The sequence below is a fragment of the Euprymna scolopes genome, chromosome 2 (genome assembly GCF_053919585.1).
Source record: "Euprymna scolopes isolate OS-2025 chromosome 2, ASM5391958v1, whole genome shotgun sequence".
Taxonomy (NCBI): Eukaryota; Metazoa; Mollusca; class Cephalopoda; order Sepiida; family Sepiolidae; genus Euprymna; species Euprymna scolopes.
The window spans coordinates 204,372,545-204,392,613 of record NC_136483.1 but is presented as its reverse complement, the minus strand read 5'-3'; the positions used below and the strand labels follow the sequence as shown (position 1 = coordinate 204,392,613).

At 34.7% G+C, this 20,069-nt stretch overlaps 1 protein-coding gene across 4 annotated transcripts in view; it reads right to left on the bottom strand.

Annotated features, from left to right (window-relative positions):
• The window catches only part of LOC145302399 (leucine-rich repeat-containing protein 9-like), a 245,664-nt gene that overhangs the window by 144,668 nt on the left and 80,927 nt on the right, over window positions 1-20,069 (bottom strand). For all 4 annotated transcript variants that reach the window (XM_080144652.1, XM_080144653.1, XM_080144651.1 and 1 more), the window contains exons 15-17: window positions 19,165-19,225; window positions 8,330-8,400; window positions 1,882-2,006 (exon numbers count right to left, since the gene is read on the bottom strand). In XM_080144652.1, the coding sequence (XP_080000778.1) occupies window positions 1,882-2,006; window positions 8,330-8,400; window positions 19,165-19,225 (257 nt within the window). The remainder of the gene's footprint in view (window positions 1-1,881; window positions 2,007-8,329; window positions 8,401-19,164; window positions 19,226-20,069) is intronic.

The following is a 20,069-nucleotide window of genomic DNA, read 5'->3' as shown; positions in this document are numbered from 1 at the left end:
TTTCGCACGATCTATGACTTTTTCTTTTATCACATTTTTATTTCAATTATCCTGAAGATGTCCTCTGAGACAAGGACGAAACGTTGATTTTTTAATAATTTCATTCGGTTTTTTCTATTTTTTCTTTAAACATATATATATATATATAAACATTTGTAAAAAAAATATATAGATATATATATAAACATTAGTAAAAAATATACAGACATATATATATAAACATTAATAAAATATATATATAGACATATATAAACATTAGTAAAATATATATATAGACATATATAAACATTAGTAAAATATATATAGACATATATATATAAACATTAGTAAAATATGTACAGACATATATATATAAAAATTAGTAAAATATATATAGACATATATATATAAACATTAGTAAAATATATATAGACATATATATAAGCATTAGTAAAAAATATATAGACATATATATAAGCATTAGTAATATATATATAGACATATATATATATAAACATTAGTAAAATATATATAGACATATATATATATATAAACATTAGTAAAATATATATAGACATATATATATAAACATTAGTAAAATATATATATAGACATATATATAAGCATTAGTAAAAAATATATAGACATATATATAAACATTAGTAAAATATATATAGACATATATATATATAAACATTAGTAAAATATATATAGACATATATATATAAACATTAGTAAAATATATATAGACATATATATATAAACATTAGTAAAATATATATAGACATATATATATAAACATTAGTAAAATATATATAGACATATATATATAAACATTAGTAAAATATATATATAGACATATATATATATAAACATTAGTAAATATATATATATAGACATATATAAACATTAGTAAAAAATATATATATATATATATAAACATTAGTAACAAATATAGCACTGATTAATATAAATTTGAAAATATAAAAAAAAAAAACATTTTGTGGTCTAAAAGGCATTTTTATACTTTAATGAAAAGAGTCTATCTTTGAATAATCCATGAGTTAAGGATTTATCTTTATCATAATTGATTTAATTTTTATTTTCTTCAACAATTTTTCTTTGTTTATAAACTGCTTTATTTAGTATATTGAGCTTTCTATTATTTCGATCGATTCTAATATAAGGACAATATTTGAACACACACACACACACACATACTATAATGGCATATGTTCCTCAGAATTGTTTGATCTATTCCCTGTTTCTTTTGTTCCGACTTGTTTGACTTGTTGGTCTAGTGGTTTACATAAATTTGCTGTTTTTATACCTCATTATAATACAGCTTCCTACTTCTGTAGGATTGCAAGGTTGTGGAACTCTCTTCCTGCTCACTGTTTTCTTCTACCTTCAGCTTTGGTTTCTTTAAGACTAAGGTGAATAAGCATCTCCTATCTTTGCAATAATCATCTTTTGTTCTTGTTTGCTTCTTACAATAAGTGGCTTCAGCCCTTGTCTCGAGCGATTTTTATAAAATAATAAGTAATTGAATTGAGTAACTACATTTATTTTATGTTGTAAACTTCCAAAATTATAACATGACAATAACTAATTCTAAGACAACTGCCTAATCGTAAATTATAAAAATTACATGCTAGTTTGTACAAGTGAATTCACTATAAATAAACAACTTTTTTATTGCATTTTCACCCCAAACAGACATAATGACACTTTGATGTATGGGGGCTACTATCTGGTGAATAATTTGCAGAGATATTATGTAGGAAGTTGAGCAGCAAGATGTCTGTTTACATTACACTTAAACTTCTGCATGTCAGTACAGTTAAGGAAGCAGAAACTCAGAAGTGAATTTCAAAGTCAGGGTTGTGCGCATATACGTACCATGGTGATATATTTGAATTCTATAACATACTCAGGAACAATGTATTCCGGATTGAAGATGTACCATTCTTGATGATCTTTAAGACAATCACAAGCATAATGTTTATCCAAATCTTCCGGAATTTCTGTTATCAGAATAAAGTCAAAATAGATAAATTTCATGATACAATTGTAGATAATCATATACATGGTACTATAGGTATATAGTACTATATGTATATAGTACTAGCAAAAAAAGCACAGAAAATAAACACAGTCAATAATCTGTAAATGTATTCCTATGTTGTATTATTGGAGAAAGTAAGATTCAATGCCTCTATCCACTTCAGGGCTCGTGGCGCAGTGGATAGAGGCATTGAATCTCTACGGTTCAAGTTGAGCATTCTCTGAAGATAGCGGCTTCAACCCTACCCAAAGCAGGCCAAAGGATTAGTTGGCCAAAAACGTGGCAAGACAACAACAACTATGGAAGGCAGTAATTACTGAGGATACAGTTAAGAGACTCAGCATTTCAATTCCGTCACGGTTAACCACCTGATAAAGGCCAGAGGAATAGTTGGCCAAAACGTGGTGAAACAACAACAACAACTATGAAGATGAGGATAACATTCTGCAAATAAATATACAAATTACTCATCACAAAGGATTCCAATAAAAAAATAATATATTACTTTCATAGTGAAAATTTGAAATGATAATAATCAACCCTTTATCCAGGAGTGAATGTCTGAGGCAAACATGTAAGTTGGGACTTGTGTTAATTTCCCTCTTTTCTAAAATCCAGCTTGAGATATCCGAAAGAATTTGAAAATCATTTTATGTCAGTTAACAAAAAGGCACATTTTTATGATATGCTGGGCAAGGACATGACTAAATCTAAGAACTGTAAGACGTGTTTTGTTTCCTGTAGTTTGATATGCATTGATTTGTATATCAATGATGCTTCACCTCCAAAAAAACGATAAAGTCGAGAGGACAGGCAGTCGAGTTCTTGGAATCGAATTGAACAGGTCAGAATTTAGAATGTCGGTTGAACACTATCAGGAATTTGTAAAACGTTTATCACCAAATAAAAAGTTTTTACTTTAATTTTTTTTTAATTACATTTCCCTGATGAGCTTTTGTTACAGACCTATGCACATAGGTCCTTGTTTGAAAATGGATTTCTGATTTAATACTGTGACTGTTAGATGTGGATGATTTGTGTTTACAACTACACATAGTTGGGTAAAGATGGCAGCGACCATAAATAACATCCAATAACCTCTATTTTAAAGACAACTTACTGCCTCTCTAGGATACTAGACTGTGAGACAGTATTGGACTAATATACTCTTTCATCTGCACTATGCAACAGCCATAAAAGACACAACGTAGGATGAAGAATTGTAGCAGCAATAAACAGTAACATTTCTTTTCTCTTGCAGAAAGCAGCCTCTGCTAGGTTATTCTCCACTTGAAGGTAAACGTCCAAATGTAACAGCATGTATGAGCGTGTGAGAAAATATCAGCAGCAACTGTAAAATTTCGCTCCATCTTGCAGGCGCTCTGGCTCCTTGCATGACAGCACAAAGCTCTCAAATTGTTCTTTCACTGCCTGGCCAGACATGAGGCTCTTGTTCACGAAAATGACTTCAATATACAACGACTTCGCCTGCCATACGGCTTCATCCTGACGCCGGATCGCCTGCATAATCGCTGTCATAATGTTCGGGGCCACGTTCAGGCCGAACCCCAGCCTGGTCAAACAATAGCGAGTCCCTTTGATCTTGACTGTCTGGAACGGCCACAGCAATTTCTCTACGTGTCTCTGCAGGTAGACTCTTTGCAGGTCCAGGATTGACGTGTATGCTCCCTGCTACCACCAGTCCCTCAGTTTATGTGCGCAGACGTCAGCCCCCGCCGTGTGGGTCGATGTGTTTATTGAGTTCCCGGTAATCCATGAGTGGTCGCAAGGACACTGGTGGCTGGTCGCCTGACCACTTCCAGGACACGGTCCATGCATTTGAGCCCTTGTCGTATTCCGCATGGAAGTCAGGTTCATCAAAAGTGATTGCCGCACAGACCTGTTCCTCACATTGGGGAAACCTCACATCACCGACACCACCCACGGTGATTCCACCCAGCTGTGTAATAGTGTCCATTCCAAGAAGAAGGTTGTATCCAAGAAGCTCCCTAGTGACCACCAACACCTTCACAGCAACCAGGGGGCCATTGCCAACGCTTATATGGACAATGCTCACCCCACAATACACCAGTGAGCCTCTGCCAACGGTTAATACTGGGGCCCTCTGTTTCATACATGTGGTGCAACATTTTGTGTGTATGAGAGTTTGGGTGCATCCGGTGTCAACCAGCGCTGAGCACCTACACCCATTAACTCACACTGTCACTACAGGAAGCGCCTTGTTCAGTGTTACTTTGGGGAGGGTGCTAGCGCCACAGCTTCCTCCCCTTGCCCGTTTCCCAGACAATTCCGTGCTACGTGGCCTGGCTTGTCGCATCTGTGACACCGTCCTCGTTTCCAAGCTCCATATTCCGGGGTGAGCTTCGCACTACTTCTACAGTCTCTGGCGAAGTGTTTGGGGCCGCCACATTTGTAGCACCGTGGGCTCTCTGTAGGTGATTCCAGTGTGTCAAACGCTGCCGAGACCTGCTCCACATCGTCCTTTAGGATGTTTCGCCACAATATATTGAGATAGTAAACGAAGACTTAACATCAAAGGAAAAAAACATAACTTTGTTTAACACAACAATGAAAGCATTTATTTCAATAGCAGAAAGTTGGGTAGTGTTTGAGTAAGTTAAAAGCTCATTGGTTTGTCATAGGTCAGTTAGCTGTAATTCCCAAATGAGCTAAGGAAGTTCCTCAAAAGATAGAGCACCAAGAATCAAAAAAGTCCATGCTTTATATATAGTCTTACACAGTTTTTTTGACCAATATGATGTCTAAACATTAATTCAGGACAACGTTGATGTTTCTATTTATTGTATTATCATCTTAGTCTGTCACCTCATAGATAATAAACATTTATCTAACTAACAATATTGATTTAGACAAATCTGTCCTACTGCAGATATCTTTACTGTGATCTCTGAACATATATACCAAGCACTGGATAATGCAAGGAAAGCTAGGTCAGTAGTCATGGACATATCCAAAACATTTAGCAGTGTTTGGTACAATGGTCTTCTCATGAAAATCAAATCATATGGTATTGCTGGACATAAACTCAACATAATCAAATCCTTCTGAGATAAGAGAAAAATCCAGTTGTCCTTGATGGTCGTACATCAAAACAACATGATATAAATGTGGGTGTGCCACAAAAGGGTCAATCTTTGAACCTTTACTATACCTGATAATCATAAATGACATCCCTGATAAAAAATTTTTGTGGGATAGGGATATTTGCTGATGACACCACGCTCTGTAACAGAGATGAGAGTAAAATAAATGAACACATATCTAAGGAAATTGCTAAAACTTTAGCGGAAAACTTCCTGTTAATAGTGGAATGGGGTCATAACTGGTTGGTAATGTTCAATGCTGCAAAGATTAAGCTTATTTCCTTTAATAATTACAAAAAACCTTCTCAATCACTGATTGCCATGGCTAATGATACATTGCCTGAAAGTACTTCCCTCTAACTCTTAGGGTTAACATTCACAGACAACATGAATTGGAACAAATACATTGAGGAAATTGCTAGGGCTGCTGTGAGGAATGTGTGCTCTTTCTCTACTGTGCTAAAAGGCTATTCACACCTGAGCGTATCCTGTATCTCTACAAGGCCACGGTTCACTTGTGCATGGAGTATTGCCGCCACATCTGGGTTGGTGCATCTGCCATGAGTCTCTCGTTCCTGGACAAAAGAGTCATCAACCTGGTAGGTTCTAAACTGTCAACTAAACTGCAACCTCTGTCCCATCGCTGAAACGTGGTATCCTTGTGCCTGTTTTACAAGTATTTCAATGGCAAGTGCTCTGACAAACTCTGAGCACTAATACCCCCTCAACGACAATATCCACGACAAACCAGACAAGCAGCAAAATCGTACTCCTACACTGTACAGATCCCTAGATGCTATAAAGCCTTCTATTCAAATAGCTTTTTTCCTGGGACTGCTGCCCCTTCGAATTCCCTACCGGCCCCTGCTTCCCTTATTGTATTGAAATACAGAAATTTAAGAGTATGGCATGAGAGTCTTAGGAAAATCAGATCATATGGTATTACTGGACGACCTCAATGTAAATACCCCCGACAAATCCAACAAGCAGCAAAATCCCACCCTTACAGAGTAGTGCTCGCCAGATGCCAGAAAGCCTTCTACTCTAACAGTTACTTCCCCAGAACTGCTAGACTTTGGAATTCCCTTCTGGATTCCTGCTTCCCTGATTATACTGACATGCAGAAGTTCAAGTGTAATGTGAACAGACATCTTGCTGCTCAACTCCCTACATAGTATCCCTGCAATTGTGTCCCAGATAGTAGCCCCCTACATTAAAGTGCACCATACCTTGTTTGGGGTAAAAATGCAATAAAAAAAAATTTATGAATGTATTCATAGAAATCATTTACTGTTTTATCATCTTAGAAACATTAATATAGAATTTAGGAATTTAAATGTAATGTGAACAAGCATCTGACTACACAACTACCTACTTAGATTGCCTCTATAAATCTGGCCCGTAATATATATAAATAAAACAGTAGATGTATGTATGTATCTGCGCCTGTAAATATTTTACCGATAAACTCTTATACTACTGATCACATAACACTGAAATTAACAGGAAATAGTAATCACAGACCAAGGATGGTTTATAACGATTAAAATCTTTGATTGGATGAATAATGCATATAGAAATATGTCGGCAAGTTGAAATGAAGCATTTTCATTTCAATTTGCCAACATATTTCTATTATTTTTGCATATGCGCATATTCATTCATAGCTTAAAGTGGTTTAATTTTAAATCTTTCATATCTATCTGTCTATAACTCAAACGATAGGGTTTCAATTGTAGTTGATTGTACCGAAGTCATTTTTTTAAACTATTGAAATCAATACTATATATTAGGTACAATATAATATTCAATAAATAATTGGCTCTGTAATAATAAATAAAAATCTGCAGTAATTAAAATATATTTAAGCGCTCCCCCACCTGCTAGTTGACAATATTTCCTTACCACTCAATGCCGTGTTTGTGAATAATTGAACTTAAAAAAGAAAAATAAATAAAACACCTTTACTCTACACACTCACTAATCATTTTCCACCAATTATTTTTCTTAACCGTTCAACCATTTCTTTTTGTATATTTAATCTGTCCTCTATTTTGATAAGTGCTAATTTTATGGCAAACTTTCATAATTGAAACAAAATATTAGAAAAATATGAATATGATAAAATGCTTTTGTTTTTACGCATTCTATTTCATTTGGTTTTTGTATATTGTCTTATTTTTATCTAAACCAACACACCTGTATTGGCAACTTTGTGAGCATAGTGGATAAGACAACTGATGTCATTCATCACATTTGCTTGTCACCTGATGTTCGAGTTTCAAACCTGAGTATGAATACACTTGCTATGTCTAGCTATAATGAAGAGTTAAGATACAGCAAAACATGTGCCTCCGAGTGACAATATTTTTACATATATGCTAGCTTTCTCTACCCAGAATTTCCCAGCATTAAACAATGCATTAATACTAAGTAATGAATTTCCTCCAAAATTAGAAAAACAAAATGAAGTAGATGGCAAAATCTGAGATTAAAAATGAGATGTTAGGAATAAGTGAAACACAACCACTGATATCAAGTTCTAAATCTTACTGATTTTTCAGAAAAAAAAACATTTGCAAAATCGAAATTGCTAACTTTGTTGTCCTGAATATCTGTTTCTCATTGCTTGTTTGGGATAGCCACTGTTCCATTTCTATCACAGATGCACCACATAAGTTGGTATCACTTTGGCTTGTATGGACAGCTGTTGTCACTGGGGATTAAGCAATTTATCTTTCTGTATCGTTTCTCCACATTTTGATATTTGTTAATTAAGTGTTGATTCATGTTTTTATGTTCAATATAATTAAGTAGACTTGAAACTTATAATTCATTGAATACTCAAACAAAATGAGAAGAAATGAGTAACAATATTTTACACATGTACTAGCTTTCTCTACCCAGAATTTCTCAGCATTGAACAATGCATTAATATTAAGTAATGAAGTTTCTCCAAAATTAAGAAAAACAAAACAAAATGGATGGCAAGATTTGAGATCAAAAATGGGATATCAAGAATAAGCGAAATACATTCACCGATACCGAGTTTTAAATTTTACTGATTTCTCAGCAAAAAAATCAGTTGCAAATTTATAATTTGTTGAAACTTATAATTCGTTGAATAAAACAACATGAGGAGAGTTGAGCAACAAACCTGACAATTGGTACAACGTGGCCTTCGTCTTAAAAACTGATTGAACATTGTTACAATTTTGTGTGTGGATGCTGTAAGATAATAAAAAAGAAATATTATTTTAGAATAATTTATGTGTAAAATGAAGTGTACTTCATTAGTAGTTTCTATTAGATATTACTTGATATGCTTTTAAAATTAAGTGACTATATTACTTGTTAGGTGTAAAGGATTCTTAGACATAATTTACCTATAATATGAGAAAATGATAATTAGTTGGTTAGATCCAATCATGTGATATATATATAAGTCTCCTGTGTGTTATGAGTAAGTTGCTGGAATCCATATTAAATAGAGAAATAGTCAACCACCTCAGCAGGAATAACCTTCTTAGTGACACACAATATGGTTTCCGCTCTGCAAGATCTACCGCAGATGTGCTGACGGTTATATCCCACAGGATTAGTGAATCTCTTGACAAACGCTTCCTTTCTAGGGCAATTGCTCTTGACATATCAAAGGCCTTCGACAAGGTATGGCATAAGGGTCTACTTCACAAGATTACCAGCTACGGTATAACTGGAAATGTTTTCTCAATCATTAAATCCAAGACTAAACTAGTTTCATTCAATAATTACAAGAAACCCTCTCTACCACCCATAGCAATGGCCAACGACTCTTTATCTGAGAGTCCATCTTTCAAACTCCTTGGCCTAACGTTCACAGGAAACATGAGTTGGAACAATTACATTGAAGGCATTGCCAGGGCCGCTCCAAGAAAGGTGGGCTCTCTCTACCGTGCTAGAAATCTACTAACACCCGAAAGTATCCTGTACCTCTATAAGGCCACCATTCGCCCATGTATGGAGTATTGCTGCCACATCTGGGCTGGTGCATCTGCTACTAGTCTCTCGCTCCTTGACAAGGTTCAAAAGAGAGTCGCAAACCTGATAGGCCCTGAACTGGCATCTAAGCTTCAGCCTCTGTCCCATCGACGAAATGTTGCATCCCTCTGCCTTTTCTACAAGTATTTTAGTGGTGAATGCTCTGACGAACTGCAATCACTTGTGCCCCCACGACGTGTGCACCCTCGACAAACCCGACAGGCTACTAAATCCCACCCCCACACTGTAGAGATCCCTAGATGTAAAAGATCTTTTTACTCCAATAGTTTCTTCCCCAGAACCGCTAGACTCTGGAATTCCATCCCAGGTCCCTGCTTCCCCAACAGTACTGACGTGCAGAAGTTCAAGTGTAACGTGAACCGACACCTTGCTGCCCAAATCCCTACATAGTACCCCAGTAGTTGTTGCCCCTGATAGTAGCCCCCTACACCAAAGTGGCAATTTGCCTTGTTTGGGGTGAAAATGTAATAAAAAAAAAAAAAAAAAAAAAAAAATTTCTCTCCGATAGGCTCATAAGAGTAGTGGTAGATGGACAAAAATCGGAGGCCTGCAATATAAATGCTGGAGTCCCTCAGGGGTCAATCCTCGGCCCAACTCTCTTCCTGATCTACATCAATGACCTCCCTAAACACATACTTAAATCATTTGTTGACATCTATGCTGATGACACGACCATCTACAGCAACACATCAAAGGCTGTAAATGACAAAGTTCTCTCTGATTCTCTCTCGTCTGATCTCGAACGCATGGTTCAATGGGGGAAGATGTGGCTGGTTACCTTTAATGCATCCAAAACCAAACTCCTATCCTTACATCATCAACGCTCTGATCCCCATCTCGCATCAATTGTGATGGATGACTCTCGTCTGGGTGAGGCCCCGTGTTTTGACAAGCTTCTGGGTTTGACCTTTACTCCTGATCTGAAATGGAACACGTACATCAAGTCTGTTGCCAAGGTCGCTGGAAAGATGGTGGGATCCTTCTACCGCTCTAGAAGATATCTCACTACTGATGCAATTCTCTATCTATATAAAAGCCAAGTACGTCCAAGGATGGAATACTGTTGCCATATCTGGGCAGGAGCTGCTAAAAAAGCCTATCCTGCCTTGACAGAGTACAAAATAGACGTTGTGGCTTAGTGGGGGATGCCCTTTTCTTTACCCTGCAACCTCTCCCCCACAGAAGAGACGTTGCGAGCCTATCCTTGTTTTATCGTTATTTCCATGGCAGGTTCTCGTTTGAACTCCAATCTCTGGTCCCCCCTCGCCAATCTTTCACGAAAAACACCCGTCTAGCTGAATCCACTGTGAAAAATTTCCCCCACTCTATATCTGCGCCTAAATCAAAACACGGATTCCATGAACAAAGCTTCTTTCTTAGAACTGCACGCCTGTGGAACTCTGTTCCGTCTGCCTGCTTCCCTCCGGACTACAACTTGGATGTCTTCAAGTCTAATGTTAACAAATTCCTAATGAACCGCCCCCCTAATTAAACACTTCATAAAATCTCCTCACTAACGTGATGTACTTGCAATAACCCTTATCCCTGAGTGGCTTCCGGGCCTTGATAAGTGGTGATCACTGTGTAAAAAAAAAAAAAAAAAAAAAAAAACATCTGGTGTGACGAATGCGGAAATATGTTTGGCTTCATTGGTTAAAGGTACTTGCCAATAACCTTTCATCAAGTCAAACTTGCTGACATATTTTGATTTTCCAATTGAATCTATACACTCAGCAATTCTAGGAATTGAATAAGCATCAGTCCTGCTGATTTCATTGACTTTACGAAAGTCTGTGACAAATCTGTAACTTCCATCGGGTTTAGGCACGAGGATGCATGGTGAACTCCACTCACTGTTGCTTGGTTCTATAATGTCGTTTTCCAGCATATATTTAATTTCTTTTCTCAGACTTTCGAGCTTGATGGGATTTAGTCGGTAGAAATGTTGTTTTATGGGCTTTGCATTGCCCACGAAGACATTATGTATTGCTGCTGTAGTTTTCCTAGGAACATCTGGAAAAAGATCTTTGAATCTATTGACCAAAGCACATACATCTTTTCTGTTTTCATAAGATAAATGTATAAGTTTGTTGTTTAGATTGTGTAGGATTTCGGAGTTGTTTAATTTACTGTAATGACCTATTTCTTTTTCTTTAAGAAAAGTTTTTTCAGTGTCCGAAGGTGTTTTGCTTGTGTCAATATCTGAAATAGTTTTCAAAGTAAAAACTGGCCGTGTTGTTGCTGTAGCATTTCTACTTAAGTAAGGTTTTAACATGTTGCTGTGGCATAACCTATTTTTCTTTCTCCTATCTGTGGTGTGTATAATGTAATTTACATCATTAATTTTTTCTTTTATGACATAAGGTCCAAAATGTTTTGCCTGTAAACAATTAGATGGATTTGGTAAGAATACTAGTACTTTATCTCCTATTTTGCCTGCTTCCCACCGGACTACAACTTGGATGTATTAAAGTCCAATGTTAACAAATTCCTAATGAACCGCTCCCTTAAGTAAACACTTCATCAAATCTCCACACTAACGTAATGTACTTGCAATAACCCTTATCCCTGAGTGGCTTCCGGGCCTTGATAAGTGGTGATCACTGTGTAAAAAAAAAAAAAAATATATATACGGTATAATCAAATTGACACACTGGTTCCCGTTAGATCACCTCAGTTAAATGAAGTTGAGCCTAACCAATACTAAAATGAGTGACCATTTGGTAAAACCAGGTGCTGTATGTGCACAGAGCTTGGAGAGGTGTGGGTGCTGCCAGGCTATTCTTGCTCAAGACATGCTGCATGAAATAATGCAGTGTTCCCACGACCCTGGGAGGTTAAGGGACTCATCATGCGGTGTATAAAAATAGAAAAATTGGGTTTCAATTGTTGAGCAGATATATGCAAGATCCTTGTAGATATTAAAGCTGGGTTTCTTTGGACTTGTGGCCGGCACTGAGTCCTGCTGTCATACCCATGGTCTGCCAGCAGCCACCTGATTACACTAGGGTATCAGCACACTCTTCAATACATCCAGGTACACTTTGATGTTGGCTTTCAAGCCAACTTCAAAGATGTGAGGTGGAATGATGTGGCCCACACACCAAAGACGATAACCATGGGTCGTCTGATGCATTGAGCTGTGCCCTCAAGTGTTGAACCATCCGGATTTGCATTTTGAGGGTGCTGGCAATGGTCCTGTTGTCATAACTTGAATTGGTAGAGAACATAGAGAGCAACAATATTATCTTTCCACCCTGTACATTTGTTATATATCAAAAACTCTACGTCAGTAGCAAATAAGTTAGCTAGTGTTGATTTTGACAAGGGTTACACTAAGTGCATAATAATACAGATCTGTAAAACTAAACCATTCTCAGGGTTGAATGAAAGATGGGTAATGTAAAATTGAACAACAGCTCAAATGATAAACAAAACAGTTGAATGATGAACGATAACAAATTATATCACGTTTTCAAGCTGAGCAAAACAAATATTTTAAAATCAGTCTCTGTATGGAAGCCATGCAAATGAGACATCGCCAATGATGTAGAAAATTGATAATCTCAGTGTATGTCACGAGGTGTCTTCAATACGCTTCCAGACTTTTTATACAGGCATTTAAAATTGTCGTAGACTCTTTAAAAATCAATCTGCTATTGTTATACATCTTATGAGATGACTGACCAATTTTTGATTTCAGATGAAAATGAACAGTACAGCAGGAATTGCAATACACCCTACTAAAGTCTGATTGTCACAGCTGATGAATTTCAAAAATGCAATCTAGACATGAGGACACTTAAGAAGAATGATATGCAATAAAATTCAGTTTTAAACTTTAAAAAAATCCAACAGAAACATATGAAATACTTCAGACGATCTTGCATGAATCAGGCATGAGTTCTTGATTGGCATAAGAGATCCAAGGAAGGCAGGAAGTCTGTGAGTGATGACGGAAGGTGTGGGAGGAGTAAGGAAGTCAGACCACTAGAGTTGATTGGCCAAATAAAGAATTTCATGGATAAGGACCATTGTGAGTCTATAGAGACAATAAGTGCTAAGTTTGATGTCAGTGTGGAAACACTACACACAATTAGTTATGAGGGACTGAAGATGTGGAAAATTTGGGCAAATGTACCAGTTCACAACTTCATCCTTGTCACAGACAATTTGACCAGGATGGGCATCAAGACAGTTCCTCAACCCCCTTGTAATCTGTGGCACTATGTCGTAAGTGCCACTGCGTTGTCACCCCCCCCCCACTTCCATAGCCGAGAGGTGATTTGGTCACTTGCAGAGGGATATGGGGAAGGGACAACAATGCAATACGCCAGGACTCATTCTTTTTTTGTCAGCGACCAGCATGGGGTAAGAAAGCATATTTTTGTCTCTCCGGAAAAGGAAGAGGGCACTTTTCTCTTCCCTAATGCAATAAGTAGTTACGGTTCGTTAAGCTTTTTAAAAATTTAATTGTTATGTATTGTTTGTTGTAATTGTAATATGTTGTGAATATTTTTTGTAAAAATAAATAGTTAAGATTCTCTTAGATATTATTACAACTTGTGTTGTAATTTGTTTAATCTGCCTAAGCATCAAGACGAGGTCTATCACCTTCCCAGCCAGAACCTGAACAGAAAGAAGTCATCACCAAGGAATGGAGAACTATGCAGAAAAATAACCACACCCAATTCCAGATATGCATTCACTTTTTGAAGAAGACTTCCAAGTAACTATACACACAGTTTTATATGTTACAATTTGTTGCTGTTTATTAGGATTTCATTTTTAAGAATGAAGCCGACCAATTGTGCTATAAATTGGTTGCCGTTCCCAGGACGTTCCTTATAACTGTTGGGTGGTCACACTAGTGACTGACCCATCATGTTACAAATCCAGACCTTGCTCCTTGTTACTTCTGGTCATTCCCTAAGCTCAAAGAAAACCTTAGAGGCTGTCGTTATGAGACAATTGAGAAGATGAAAGAGGCTGTGACAAAAGTAATTGACACGCTCACACAAGCGCACTTCCATGGGCGCTTACAGAAGTTGCTAGAATGGTAAAATAAGAGCATTAGAGCTGGAGGAGATTATTTAAAAAAGGACCAGAGTTTCATGTGTATACGTTCAATAAAAATGCCCATACAAAAAAAGTCTTGAAACTTATTGAAGGCACCTCGTATCGGTATCTCTGTCCATGTGTATCATTCATTTCTGTAAGTTAGAAAGTTAAGAATAAGTTAAATAATTATGAAGATAACAGTAATCTCTCTTTTCTGAGTTCATTTGCTATAAAGAAAACTCTGAAAAAAAAACTCAGCAAACGTCTCCTTATATATTACTTTCTATATAAAAAAAAGCAAATTTTTCTATAGCAACAACAGATGAAATGGTGACTATAACAGAAGTGGAAAAAAGAAAGCATGTATAAACACTCTGCACGTATGTATGAAGATATTTATTTTGTTATTTAACATGTTATATCTTCAATTTGGTGCACAGTGATTTTGGATCCTCCACATGGAGGCATATTGCAACCCAGAGTGCCATGGATAACGTTAGACCCAGACAATAAAAGAAAAAGAAAGAAAAGAAAAAAGACAGAAGAGAAGAAATACAATAAACGAATAACGGCTGAAAGAGGAGAGAAATAAAGAAAAGAATAAAAGACAGAAAAAGAGAGAGACAGAGAGACGAAGATGACAACATGAATATAAGTAGTTTTTTAGTTATTGTAATCCTGATATGTTTCGAAAGACTTGATGCTTTCATAATTAAGTTAAAGACAAAAAAGAAAAAAGGGAACATTTTGATGACTTGTAAAGTAAAAAGAAATAAAAAAGAAGAGAAAATTACTGAACAAATTTGTTAAAAGGAAGAATGGAACATTATTTTTAAGCTGTTTGGAAAAAAAAGAATAGAACAAAACTAGAAGAGAAAAGAGAAAGAAAAAAATGAACTGATTTTTCAAAAGACAGAGTAGAAAGAAGAAAACAGAACAATGAACAATTGCAAACTTCACAGATAGAAAAGGTGAAATAGGTTAAAATGTATTTTTAAAAAAAAACATGTCGCATACTCACACATGCGGACAATTGTTGTCTTTGAATGGGTGTCAACAAATGGACACAGAAGAGTAAGAAAAAGACAGAGAGGGTTTTAGGTGGGTAGATATGAATTTTGTTCTAATTTGTTGAAAAGAGAGAGAAAGAAAGAAAAAGAGAGAGATAAAGAGAGGAACATGTTTTTTTTTATCAACTTTCCTTTTTTCCCCAATGAGTGATCTATTTTAATAAGGCTTGTGAAAATATGCATTTTGTGTGTTGAATTTCTCAGCTTTTTTATGAAAACGAGAAAAAAAAAAAAAAAAATTTTGTATGATTTATAGGTGTAACAGCAAAGGGAGAGACAGTCTCTGTCTCCTATTGTATGTTGTCCCTAGTATGTATTTTTTGAAGGAAGAGGCTAACCATTTTATAATTTTTTTTCTTTGTGTTTGAGTAATTATTGAAGATAAAAAAAAAACAGTAACTAAGTTCATTGAATACAAAGAAAGAGGACTATGGTCATTTTATGGTTTAGTGAAACATCAAGGATAACAAAATTTATAACGGATCTGGTACGTGTGAATTTTAAAATTAAACTGTGAAATGTGGTCCCATCTTTGGATTTGGAATGCTGACTGATTAGTGCTTTGGGAATGACTCTTCATCCACCCCTCAGGTCTGAATAGATAAAATCAAAAGGAAGAGTCAAGTGAATCATACATATGTAGGGTAAAAATAGAAAAATAATTGAGGGAGTACTTCAAACAAGTGAATAGCAATTCATGAATCAGTTCAGTGAGAAGCATTTAGCCGTGAAATGCCATAGACTAGAGATTCTTTCTTTTTTCCCTTTCCATAACCGTTTTTAACCTTATTGACATGATAATGTAATGAAGTTCTTATGTAACCTTTATTCCTATCTCCTTATGATTTCATGTATACATTTGGGCTGGTGCATCTGCTACAAGTCGCAACTCTGATAGATCCTGAACTGTCATCTAAGCTTCAACCTCTGTACTATCGACAAAATGTTGCATTCGTCTGCCTGTTTTACAATGATGAATGCTCCGATAAACTACAAGCCCTTGTACTCCCTCAACATAAATACCACCGACAACCCCGACACGCAGCAAAGTTCCACCCCTACATAATAGGAAAATAAATAAAAACAATACCTTATATTTATTAATTCTCATACAACATTCTGAGTAAAGGATCCTATTCTATTTTTCATTATTTAATATTTTAAAATTCATCATCGTTCTAATCAAATACGGTTCCATGTAGTTATGAAAAAACTAATTACGAAGGGAGATAATTCATTATATTGTTAAATAATGAAAAATGGAATAGGATCCGTTACTCAGAATGTTGTCTGAGAATTAATAAATATAAGGTATTGTTTTTCTTTATTTTCCTATTTAATAAAATATTAACCCTAAACTGGTCTTAAATCTAAGTAATAAGATAATCGATATTTTTAACATTGTTGCCACAAATGAGCGAATACGAAACTCAAAATTAACAGTAACATTATAACAAGGTTGTTCTAGCCATATTATAAATATAGAAATAAAATTTAAAAAATTATTTTTTTAAAATTAATTATGTGAAATAAAGAAATATAGAAATCTAATTTAGGAATTCAATGAATGGTATTATTTAAAGATTTTAAATGGCTATGGGTTTTTGGAAACTTCTTATGACTGTTTTTAAATAAGGATACGAAAATTAGGTGATATATTAATATTTGAATGGGTTTTTGACGGAGGATGCCTCGAAGGTAAATGTTTTCGTATGCTTCATTTCCGTTAAGGGAATTTTCTTTAAACAATGGTCTATTGTCAAGAGTGTTTTTTATTCAAGAAGTCTGAAGAAATGCTGGTTATGTGAACATTTTCAAATGCCATAATGCTTGAAATTGTCCGACTGGTATGGAAACAATTGTAACTTAAAATGAAATACACTTTCTGTTGCTATCAATTCATTTTTTGAAGTCTTGGTTTTGTTTATACAGTATATTAATGCTCAATTATGAAATATGATAATTTTGTAGCTTACTTTTTAAGTCATCTCTTTTTGGCTTAAAACTTATTGGTATATGAAAATTTACTGAATTATACAAACCCAGTAAAACTCAGTATATTACAAACAAGTCTATATATATATATATATATATATATATATATATATATATATATATATATATATATAATTTTGCATGCCCATCTTAGCAGTAGTCAAATAGCATAAAGAAAAAGAACTTTCTTCTGTTTGCCTGCTTTTCAGCTGACTACAATATGGTCATCTTCAAGTCCAATGTAAACACGTTCTTGATAAGCCGTTCCCCTTAAGTAATCTAATTTACCAAATTTTCACTACTAACAATTACTATGATATTGTCCCATTGACTACTGTACACTCTTTAACCCTAATTCCCGAGTGGCATCTGGGCCTTGATAAGTGGTGACTCCTTTTTAAAAAAAAAAAAGAAAAAAAAGTAACATCTAACCTTCTTCAGTTATACTTTGTTAAATTTGTGAATCTTTCTATCATACTCAGAAATCTGCATGGAATTTTGATTGGAACCTTTTATCAAATCCATGGGTGTAGCATACTCTTGTTTTGTCAGCCATGAGCATGTAGAAGTCTTAAGTAATTCACAATTGTATTCTTAGTATTGCCTGCACTGAGGATTGAACCTTCACCCTTCAGAAGAGTTTTAGTACTTTATCAGTTATGCCATGGGTTGTTGCGGAAACATTGTGAGAATAACACTCAGGATGAGAACAGTAGTCCAAATGATCTAAATAATACATACTAACACAGATATTGATAAGGAGTTGATCATCATCAACATCATCGTCCTAATCACTTAAGAATCTTTTATAAGACAGTTAATGAATACACAGACACATTCATTTTCACAGATATACATATATACAGTGTTCAATGTATATTGGTAGTTTTATGTAACCAACATTAAGAATATATTTTCTTAGAAAGAAAGGTTAATGTGCACTGCTTGTCTAAACAAAGACCTACCTTTAGAATGTTGGTTTTAAGGATATATAGGCATAATTTGGCCCACTACAAACGAATATTGCCCTTAAATTTATTGCTGACAACTAGTTTGACAGCTACAACAAAATTCATTATCCAATGTTTTCCAGTAATAGTTTTGCCTAGCAGCCATTTTTTCTTTCTTTAGCAACTAAGAGAAACTGAAGGTTGTGTACATGTGCAAAGAAAACAAAAAAATAAAACTTTCTGAATAAGGAAAGAATTCAGAAACAATACTTCCTTCTTCAATAAAATATTTCCTTCTCCAACGAATTAAAAATGTTTCTTTTTCAAGAAAAAAAAAAAATTAAGAATAGGGAAACTTTCTGAAAGAACATTTTTTCTTCTTTAATACCAAAAATAAAGTCAGGGGGAAATACTTCCTTCTTTAAGAAAAAAATATTTCCTTCTCCAACGAATTAAAAAAAAAAAGTTTCTTCTTCAAGAAAAATAAAAAATATAAAATTTTAGGAGCAAGCTGGTTGACTTCTTTTTTTTTTGGGGGGGGGAGACTTTCTTCAATTACAAGTATTCAGTAAAAGTAATTCAATTGTTGTCTGCTGCAAAACTCGAGCAGCATTTGCGCATGCTCCATGAACAACTTCCTTTCATTACAAACATGGCAGACAATTCAAAATACTAGAAAATAACATTTTATACTGAATACGTTAATACAATCAAAATACTTGTCAACAATAAATTTAAAAGCGATATTCGTTCGTAGTGGGCCGGACTACCCCAATATATATCCTCAAAAGTCAGCATTCTAAAGGTAGGTCTTCAGTTGGACAAGAAGTTTTAATAATTATTTTTCTTTTCTTCTAAAATCATTTCATACTTGCCTATTATTGTTCATAATTTCATTGCTCTTGCCCAGGTAAACGCGGCACATCAGCAGCATTCCTTTAACATAAAAAGAAATAAAACAAAAGCAGTGTTTATTGATGGAAAGCAAATTTTCAACATATATTAATACCATAGTGTCTTTAACATACATACATACTGTATCACAGTTTCTAAATTATAAATTATTTAATTTATTATTTAATGCTCATAGTATGTTATCACTTTCTACCTCCTTTTTAATAAATAGGATTTCCCGATCACCGAAGACGCAGTGTAAAAAAAATGATGTTGCTTTTGGGCCGTACATTTTGAAGAAAACATATTTTTTGTTTTAATCTTCTGTTTATTTTCTTAGTGAAACTTTACCTTCTTGACACGATTTCTCATAAAAAATTTGTTCTAAAAATTGTAATATAAAAATGGTTGTGAAATATTTAATAATTTATTAGTACCTTTAACATATGTACGTGTGTCATGGTTTATTTAAAAAAAATAATAGATTCAGAGTAAGTGAAATGTCTTTTAATTCTATAAAAATATCTTTAGTTAGAAATAATTGTTATTGAAACAAAATCGACAACTATTTCTACTGGCGCTGTGAAATTTCCACAGGCTCTGTTAGTATACATTACCACACACACACACACACACACACACACACACACACACATACACACATATATATATTTGCATTGTTGGAATATATAAAATAGCAGGTGAATGTTTTCCATCCAGTAGAATGCTCCATCTCCAGCTTGAATGAACTGATAAGAAAGTTAAAAAGGTATATATCAATGAAATATAGATGATTTTTCCAATATAACTTCCAGCATAATAGGAAGAAAAGAAAACACTTTGTATACACAGCTTATGCACTCACTACCAAAGCACATTTTTAGCC